The 10,141-nt window shown below is 39.0% G+C and overlaps 1 protein-coding gene across 1 annotated transcript; it reads left to right on the top strand.

Annotated features, from left to right (window-relative positions):
• The first annotated feature begins 996 nt into the window (after positions 1–996).
• On the top strand, positions 997–8,653 carry LOC107741544 (beta-1,3-galactosyltransferase 2-like). Its single transcript, XM_016554297.1, has 2 exons — positions 997–1,772; positions 6,415–8,653. Exon 2 carries the CDS (start codon positions 6,675–6,677, stop codon positions 7,986–7,988), a length of 1,314 nt encoding a protein of 437 aa, XP_016409783.1. The 5' UTR covers positions 997–1,772; positions 6,415–6,674; the 3' UTR covers positions 7,989–8,653.
• The last annotated feature ends 1,488 nt before the right edge of the window (positions 8,654–10,141 follow it).

The following is a 10,141-nucleotide window of genomic DNA, read 5'->3' as shown; positions in this document are numbered from 1 at the left end:
AACCCAAACTAAAGAATAATAATGTGCATTTGATCAGATATAACTGCAGTACAAGATTATGAGGTGCATTATTTGAATGCTTGGCCACGTTGTCACAATAGGTCCATGTCTGTTCAATGAACTGAACCTTTGTCCTGAACAATAGCAGTGGAAATGTTGGCTTTAAAATATACCTCCAAGGATTCTTGCGCCAACTAAAAACTAAACCTAAAAATGTCAAACATTTATAAATTGTGAATTCCAGACATGGAAATTAATTTACAAAATGACAATTAGGGAACATATAAGAAATATAATCATCATAATCACTGGCTCTAAAATATGTTTGTGATAAGAATTTTTTATGTGTGAGATATGCTAATCACAGACGACAAGAAAGTAATTCTAATGGAAATTCATTGGTCTAAAGATGTGGGGATCCTTCATTTCACGACTCAAGCTAAAAACACACAAGTCACTGGCAAAACATTTACTCATTGACATAAAAAACAATTGAAACAACTGCTGAAGTATGCAGGGGCCAAGATGTATACTGGCATGCTTCAAGTATCTCGTACAAATGATTCCACCAGGTGTGTGTGTGTGCATGTTTAATTTGGCCACAGTTCTCTTTTATCAGAATCATAATCACTGGCTCTAAAATATGTTTGTGATAAGAATTTTTTATGTGTGAGATATGCTAATCACAGACGACAAGAAAGTAATTCTAATGGAAATTCATTGGTCTAAAGATGTGGGGATCCTTCATTTCACGACTCAAGCTAAAAACACACAAGTCACTGGCAAAACATTTACTATAATATAATTACATACTATCAATTGTCCTTGCAAAAAAAAAAAAACATGTTTCGTAAGAATAAACGGCTAGTTCTGAATGGCATCAATTGAGACAGATTCTTATTGCCCCATAATGGTGTAGTTACGACATCTACCAGCAGGGGCAAACGGTTGAAGCTAACCAGCCAAACCTTGGCGAGTTAAATTCGTTCATTCACACCGCTCGGACACAGGGAGTGAGGGTCTGGGTAGGTTTGTGAGGAGTGGGAGTGATTCTAAATGGATCACGTGGGACTCCCCCCTAAGTAGGCGGTGACGTCGCAGGGGCTCAGTCAGTCAGCGGAGCGGCGTCATTTCAACAGCTGCTTTCCCTCCCACTAGCCCACCCCACACATCATCTGGGGAAGAGGAGAGGCTTCGCTGTCTTCTACTGCACTTCAGGGTCGTGTTCCGTTAGACCAGGCACGGAGAGGCCTTTTGCTGCCGTTATTCTGGCAGGAAGAACCCGCGACAGCCACCCTACTCGCTTCCCGCCGATGTGTTTTCCCGCGTTTCTTCACTGGACATACCTCATAATGACTGCAGACGCGCGACGCAGAATGTGACCGTTGAAGTTTTTTTTTTTTTTTTTTTAATTCTCCGTTCCCGCCTCTAGCCGCTGTTTATATTTGTGGGGAAATTGCAGGCATTCGCTGTTTAACGGAAGAAGGAGCGAAAGTAGCGGTCTCAGTGATAGTACCACAGACGATTCACGGGAGAAAAAGCCTAATGTGTGCAGTGCCAGACAACAATAGCTCCTGACAGATGGAAGGAGGGGTTTTGCTCCCAGAATTCAAGATGGAAAACGAAGAAATGCGCCTAAGTTCTTGCGAGTAGCCGAGGGGAAGTGAAAAGGTGGTTTATCGTCGGTTTTTTGGTAGTGCTGGAGGGAATGATGGCGCGCGGTGCAGGTCGACAGACGGCGCGCGCATCTTTCCACTCTGTCACAGAGTGAGGTAGGTCTCATAATATATAGATATCTCAATATAATATTGTTTTTCCTTCGTCTAATTACTCTTTGCCGTCCTTTAAGGGTAACAATCTCAGTTATAAACCCCATAATGCATACTGAGGAAGATCAGTAAGTAGTTCGAACCTAAGTTGTTTGTAAACAGCATGGACATGTTTAAAGGGCAATGCAGAAGACTTGATTCAAATGCTTGAACACTGTTCACACCAGGAGTCTTAAAAATAGATACAAATTTCCACCTACTGAGGTTTTGGTTGTCCAAGAAAAGTAACAAATGTTGTCAGGTGGTGAAAATGTGGTGAAGTGCCCCAGATCTAGCAAATCTGTGGGCGGTGAGGTAAGAAAGCACCACCGCTGCCCAGTGAGAGGGACTTTTGCAAGCTGACCACCACCCACGGCTCACTACTCTGCTCAAAAGCACTTTTAAGCCATGGTGATAAAAGAACTGGTCTGACTTTGCCCGCATGTTCTCAACGCATTTACTGTCAAGTCTTTCTTCCAGTTACTCAAGTAATAAAGACACTGGGAGCAAAATACAAATAGTAACAGAAAGACTGCTGAAGTATGCAGGGGTCAAGATGTATACTGGCATGCTTCAAGTATCTCGTACAAATGATTCCACCAGGTGTGTGTGTGTGCATGTTTAATTTGGCCACAGTTCTCTTTTATCAGAACTGGGAGGATGGTATTCATCTCAGTCCAAGTTATGGATGACAGATGCTCTGAGAATAAAATGCTTTGAGCTGCATCCTCACGATATGTGATTCATTAAACTCACCTTTCAAAGGAACATTCACAAACTTCTGAATGAGGTTTTTAAAGACCCTGGCATTTGAGTAATGGATGCAATTATATGTCAAGCACGGCCCGAATGTGTCCCAGTAAGGGCCATATTACCATGTTTAAGCAAACATTAAAATGTGGTGTCATATCTAGTACATATATATATATATAAACACAACCATCAAAGATATGAACAGTGACCATGCAAATGCAGAACCCATAATGAGTGTTTTCACATGGGACACTCAATGTCAAATTAATCATTCCTTCTGGGAGAATTACTAGCGCATATGGAGATTTATTGAATCTGGTGCGCATTTGTTGTGATTGTACATTGCATTTATTGCCCTCTGTATATTTATTTTTTAAATGCCATCCAGAATTTTTTTAATCACCTATTCATTGGCTTGGCCATTTTTGTTATTGTTTAAATGTGTATGTTCAGATTATGGCAAAATGCTTTTAACGATATCTTACAAAAACATTATTATGCATGCAAATTATTCATAATATTAGGCTAACAAATGGGTGTCATTGCAAATGCATGTTCTTTTTAGAGAGACATGATACCTTTCACTTATTAAATTGAAACCGGCATTTAAATGGATAGTCAGTAGAAACATCTCAACAATACATTGGTTATGGAAAAAATGTTTTGCAAAAAACCTGTGGGAGCAAGTGCGTTAAAAAGCTCCTGTTTTTGTTATTGTATGGTAGACTGATTGCTGAATTACACTGATCTCCGTCATATTAACGTTGTTTGCAGGTGCTTCCTATCAGAAGTCTAATAGCCTCATGTTGCTCTTCTAATTGCTGACCGCTGTGGCCACATCACGCTCCTAATTTCCGTAACTGTATGAAACGAAAACTGGTGTAGCTGGAAACTAAAATAAAAAGCAGCTGATTTTATGAATTCCTCTCTGTCATTAATAAATACATAAATATTTTTTTATTTATTCTCTTGTTCCTCCAAACAAGCATGTTTGTGACTTTGGCAAAAACGAAAACACCTAGCACCCGAGTGAGTGCAGTACGTAGCGTTCTCTAGTGAGGCTCTCATTACAAGATATCAAATGGATGACAAAGGAAACCTTTGGAGCATTTCATTCGCTCTGTTCTGAAGTGTGTTAACCTTTAAAGTAAAGCCAGGCTTAGCCTCTTTCCATCTTACTGTAATTGCCCACGCTGGGTGAGCACATTTGGTTGAAAAGGTTATAATCCTCTGATCCAGCTGTTGCAACAAAACAGGAAACAATCCACAGAGACAAACATTCAGTAGGTAGGTGGAAGGATAGCACATGACACTCACGAAATAGGCATGAAATAGAGCGTAGAATTCTTTTACAACAATATGTCAGTGAAAGGAGTCAGAAGGTCACACTAAATGTTAATTGAGCTGTGGTTTATATGTTAGGTTGTATGAAGTTTGCACATTTTTGCAACCCTGTTACCAATATTTGGGACATGTATATATACAGTTTTAAACCCTATTTTCTGTGGTTTTGTTTTTAACCAGTAAACATTACATTACACAAATTATACAGTACCATTAAAATGTTTGGAGTCAGTAAGAATAATAAAAAAAAAAGAAATTAATACTTTTATTCAGCGAGGATGCATTACATTTGCCAACAGTAACAGTTTAGACATTTGTATTGTTACAACATATTTCTATTTCAAATTCGGATCCTTATATTCATCAAATAATCCTGGAGAATTTTTACTATAAAATATTAAGCAGCACATCTAATAAAAGACTAATAATAATAAGTATTTCTTGAGCACCAAATCAGCATATTAGAAGGATTTTTGAAGGATCATGTGACACTAAAGATTGGAGTAATGATGCTGAAATTTTAGCTTTACCATCGCATTAATAAATTACATTTTAAACTCTATTAAAATAGAAAACAGTTATTTTAAATTGTAATGATGTTTCACAATATTACTGATTTTACTATATTTTTCATCAAATAAATGCAGCCTTTGTGTGCATAAAAGTCTTATGAAACTTAACCCCAAACGTTTTAACCACATCTATATTATTTAATATAATCTAAATTAAGGCATATGCGTATATTTTCCATAACTGTAAAATTACATGAAATGTCTGGTTAGATATTTTACAGTTTTTCCCTGTATATAGTACGGGAACTTACTGTTAACCTATTAACAGTTTTTTTCAGTAGCGTTTTTACAAAATTTTACAGTTAAAATTACACTTATTTTTTACAGTGTAGGACCTTTTTAGTCAAATTAATGCATCAAATATGTTGCAGTTCATTAAAAGGACTGTAACATTGTTCAGCACAGACGCCGGCAGATTGTGACAGTAATGTGCATGAATCAACAAACCTATTTGCTCTCATGGGAGATGAGATGTCACATTAGTCACATAAGCCACATTGACATAAAAAACAATTGAAAAATGAGCACCAAATCAGCATATTAGAAGGATTTTTGAAGGATCATGTGACACTAAAGATTGGAGTAATGATGCTGAAATTTTAGCTTTACCATCGCATTAATAAATTACATTTTAAACTCTATTAAAATAGAAAACAGTTATTTTAAATTGTAATGATGTTTCACAATATTACTGATTTTACTATATTTTTCATCAAATAAATGCAGCCTTTGTGTGCATAAAAGTCTTATGAAACTTAACCCCAAACGTTTTAACCACATCTATATTATTTAATATAATCTAAATTAAGGCATATGCGTATATTTTCCATAAATGTAAAAAAAAAGTATATTTTTTATATTTATAATATAATCAAAATATTATAGTGTAAAAATATTGACATTCTTAAAATAAACTGGTTAACAGGGTTGAATGGTTGATCTTGATGAATGCAGTCAACACTGCATTTGTATAAGAAAATGGAATAAGATAATAATAAATAATAATAATTAGAAAAATAATTAATAGATATGTTATTTAAAATTACCTATTTGTCATAGTATGTTAATGCTCTATGTTGGCTAATAGTTTATGAAAAGTCGTATCGTTCTGAGAACAATGACAAAAAAATGCTTTAAAAAAAATAGGACACCAATTTGTGCTGTATTGTCATAGAACATTTATAAGCACTCCCTCTTCTGATGCTCTCAAAACAAGCCAGAACAAAACATGACTTTCAAAAACAAGACCCCTGCTTTACCTTTATAATAATTTCTCTTCTATTTTTAGATCACCATTACTGGGAGGAGGTTCTAGAATCTAATAACCCACAGTGTGAGAAAGCAACGGTTAAGAGAGGAAATTGCTGGCAGGGAGGACTTTCCCTCTGGTGCAGTGTTGATAAGTTTAAGGTGGAGGGTGAATAAGGGGTGAGGGCTGTTATCACTCGCTGCTTCTGGCTGCGGATCCTGCAACACTGCTTGCTGGAGCCTGAAGATTCATTTTGACGGATACTTCCCCTCTTTGGCTGTTAGAGTGCATCTGGGTGGGGAGGTGGCTTAGAGGGCCTCTGAGGCAGCAGTGTTCTCACTGAATGCCATGTTGTGCAAACCTTCAATTTAAACTCTCACGCAGGTCAGTAAAGGTTAGCTCATGATATGCAGAGATCCCCGTTAGCAATCTCCCCCACAGTGTTGCCATATACCGCAAATGCAGGAGACTGGAAAATCATAATGGTAGTGGTTTAGAGAGAAGATTTATGCTGTTGTAAACCTTGGTTGTTTCGAAAATCACCACTGAATTCGCAGGTGATGCCATTGCCAACATTACTTCTACTGTAGCAGTACATGGCTCATGAATGTAATTTAAGATCGTCTGCTATCCATTGTACTGAGACACTCCTCAGTATTACTCATTGTTTTTCTCTCCTCATTCTTAGAGCACAGATACATCAGTCTGAGGAAGCAGTCGTCCTTCAGAAGGGAACTGCCCCAAAGCATGACCGCCTGTCACTGGGGAGGGTCAGAGAAACGCATTCCTGCAACTCTCATGAACAGTTTGTCATCCCCCTCGTAGGTCCACCTACGGCCCTGAACACACCCATCTGCCAGCTCAGATAACCCTCAGGCTGTTTGCAACACATGTTTGATGTGATTGGTTGTGACCGCCGCGCTTTGCTAAGCAGCCCCACTCTACATCATGCAGTGGCGTCGGCGACACTGCTGCCCCATCAAGATGACCTGGAATGTCAAGCGGTCACTCTTCCGCACACATGTAGCAGGCCTTCTCTCGCTGGCCTCACTCTTCGCCCTCTTTCTCATCTACTGCCACCAGGATTTGCTGCAGGGCCGGAGTTGGTTGCGAGACAACCCCTTGGTTTACACCATGCGGGGTTTGCGCCCCCACAAGGAGCGTGCGAAGGGAAACCAAAGCTCACTGCGAAGCCTCTGGAAAGACAATGGTTATGTGCTCCCCAAACCGTCTGTTAACTTCAATTTCAGTTCTCACCAGGCTGAGATCACTGCCCGGGGTATTGTGGGGTTGGAGATCTCGCCAAGCGGAAACAACTCGAATACTAAAGGCAACACCAAGAGCTTGCACAGGGAAATGGGAGTGGGAGGGCGTCTGGCAGCCCAGCCTTATCACTGGCTGCTTAATGAGCCCTACAAGTGCAACGAAAGCAGTCCCTTCCTGGTTTTGCTAATTGCTGCCGAGCCAAGGCAGTTGGAGGCAAGGAACGCCATCAGACAGACCTGGGGCAACGAGAGCGTGGCCTTGGGTTACGGGTTCGTGCGGCTCTTTCTGTTGGGAAGGATACCGAATGCTTATCCCCAGAGCTCCGTTGAGGAGGAGAGCTTGCAGTACCATGACATCATCCAGCAGGACTTCTTGGACACCTATTACAACCTTACCATCAAGACGCTAATGGGCATGAGCTGGGTTGCTCGCTATTGCCCGCACGCCCGCTATGTCATGAAGACGGACAGTGACATGTTTGTCAACACAGAATATCTCATCCAAAAGCTGCTAAAGCCAAACATGGCACCTCGACAGAATTACTTCACAGGCTACCTAATGAGAGGCTATGCTCCCAACCGCAACAAGGACAGTAAGTGGTACATGCCACCAGAGCTGTATTCCAGCGAGAGATATCCTATCTTTTGCTCCGGGACGGGCTATGTGTTCTCGGGGGACATGGCAGCGAAAATCTACAATGCCTCGTTGGGCATTCGTCGCCTTCACCTCGAGGATGTGTATGTAGGAATCTGCCTGGCCAAACTGCGGATCGACCCAGTGCCACCACCAAATGAGTTTCTCTTCAACCACTGGAGAGTGTCGTACTCCAGCTGCAAATACAGTCACCTGATCACCTCTCACCAGTTCCAGCCCAACGAACTCATTAAATACTGGAGTCACTTGCAAAGCAACAAGCACAATCCTTGCCTTAACATGGCGAAGGATAAGAGTGGGCGACTGCGCCATAGGAAGTTGCAGTGGGAAGGTCTTCGGTGATTAGCCAGGGCTCAGGGTGCAGTAGTGTTACCACAGCATGTGCAAAATTCAGCCGTTTATGAGGTAGGGAACAGCACAGTGTTTTTGGTATATTGTGAATCAAAACTATTTTTTTAATTTCAGAGAGATGTTATGTATTGTAATCCTGTCTTTTTAAAAGGAAGTGAGAGACATCTACGTGTGCAATATCTAGCATGGAAAACAAAAACCATCCAATGGCGATACCGCCATTTTCAGGTGCCAATTAACCGAGACATATTAAGAGGTTGCCGAACTTCCTCTTCAAGCTAACGATCGAGTGGTATTACTAAGGGACAATTTTATCGAGATCCTCACTGTTTCTGTACACAAGATAAGAAAAAAAATCGGGAATATCATATGGTGGTGTATCTGTACTGTGACGCATTTGATTCTCAATTATGTCCACCCCTGACATTATGAGATGATGTTGATTTTTCTATCTACCTACAACCTGCAAATGGTTTACAGTAACCAAACCAAATTAAAAACAGTATGTGTAAAAGAAAATATATGGAATTTAATTGCATCATAGATGTCAGATATGATTAAAATAATATTTTTCAAAGCTTTACAATGACTAAATATACAGGTCTGCCCTTGATTAGGGCAAGTTAAAACTATTTATTAAATGTATTTCTTAAGCACATTGTCTCAGAGGTGTGGTCTCTTCCAGTGTTCTTCAAATTATGTGGCATTATCCAAATACTATGTTACTCGGCCTGAACAGAAACCCTATTTTACAATGTAATTATTTAGATCCGAACACATTTCGCTAAACAAATACAATAAAATTGTCATAACCCACAAACAGACAATGAAAAACATGATAAGTTGAAAGCATTTTTGGTTACCTCAGTGACCCCCAGGGAAATTGTCAGCGGCATAAATCTTGACAGGAGACTAGATTTGATCAAATAAACATTATTGCAAAAATAATTCAATTCTAACTGACTTTTACAGACAGTTGCGCCCTTCATTTGCAAAATTAAAAATGTCTTAGTTGTCAAAATTTGCGTAATTCATGCAAATTTCAAAACATTATGGAGAAATATCAACATTCAAATCACCATTATGTACTCATTAAATTAAAATGAGACTTGAAAAATCCCAGAATCAGTCCCCAGATGGAACCGAAGACTAATGTGTTAATGATAAAGTAGATAGTGTTGCTCTGGGTCAAAATATATAATTAGTGGGGGGGCTTCACAACACATTAGCTGAGAGTAATCCAATTAAATGACGCTAGCAACATTTGAAGGGTTTATTTATCATTTTCATTACTCATTTGTCAGTCTAATTTTAATTAACCACATATTCGAGTGACTACGATAAGTGCTAGATGCAGAATTTGTGCATCAATTACAGGTGACTCAGAAGACGTTTCAGTGTACCCTTCTCACAAATCATAAGCACTTGAGTTTCACAATATAACAATTATTGTGACATAAAGGAGTCCCTTCGTTTCCAGACCTTTACTTGTTGGAAAACTTCAGTAATTTCTAAAAACAGACTTTGACAGCAGAAACAGTAACTGTTTTAAAGATAAAAGATGGATTTTTACTTCAGAGTACCCTAGTGAAAAATAAATATACTTAATTGTATTTAAAATATATTTATATCATGATAAGTATGCTGAAAATAGATTGACGTGTCTATACTAACTGAAAATACACTTTTAAAAAAAAAAAAAAAAAAGTGATTTTCATAGTGGTGTTCTCTGAGCACAAAAAAAAGACCTATACACACACCCATATAAACCAACTGGATGAAACCTTTGAAAGGATGCTCAGTTCATAACCCCAATGACATGTCCATGCTCACTCAGCCCAAAAATTAGTCTCTGTAAGGGATGAATGAAGCAACTCATCCTATGATCCTGTAGATTTATAAAGGCCATTTTAATGTATGTCTGTGGGGATTGTTTGTACTGTATGTTCTCATATCATTAAGGCTGCTGTATGAGTTCTCACCTAAGACTATGGCACAAAAGACAATATCACATTCTGTGTATTGATATTTGTTTGTTCCTTCGCCTCTTAAAAGTGTCTTAATAAGTTTTGTAATAATGTGATTTTAACATCGCCTAAATATAGACTACAGTATGTTCAGTGAAGGGGGCTTGATAAGTCAGT

The sequence above is a fragment of the Sinocyclocheilus rhinocerous genome, unplaced genomic scaffold (assembly GCF_001515625.1).
Source record: "Sinocyclocheilus rhinocerous isolate Xijiao unplaced genomic scaffold, SAMN03320098_v1.1 scaffold556, whole genome shotgun sequence".
Taxonomy (NCBI): Eukaryota; Metazoa; Chordata; class Actinopteri; order Cypriniformes; family Cyprinidae; genus Sinocyclocheilus; species Sinocyclocheilus rhinocerous.
Note: the sequence above shows the minus strand (reverse complement) of the source record. Positions and strands in the feature narration are given on the sequence as shown.

What these genes read in the sequence shown, in the direction of transcription:
- LOC107741544 (XM_016554297.1), top strand. Translation starts at nt 6,675, where the DNA reads ATGCAGTGGCGTCGGCGACACTGCTGCCCCATCAAGATGACCTGGAAT.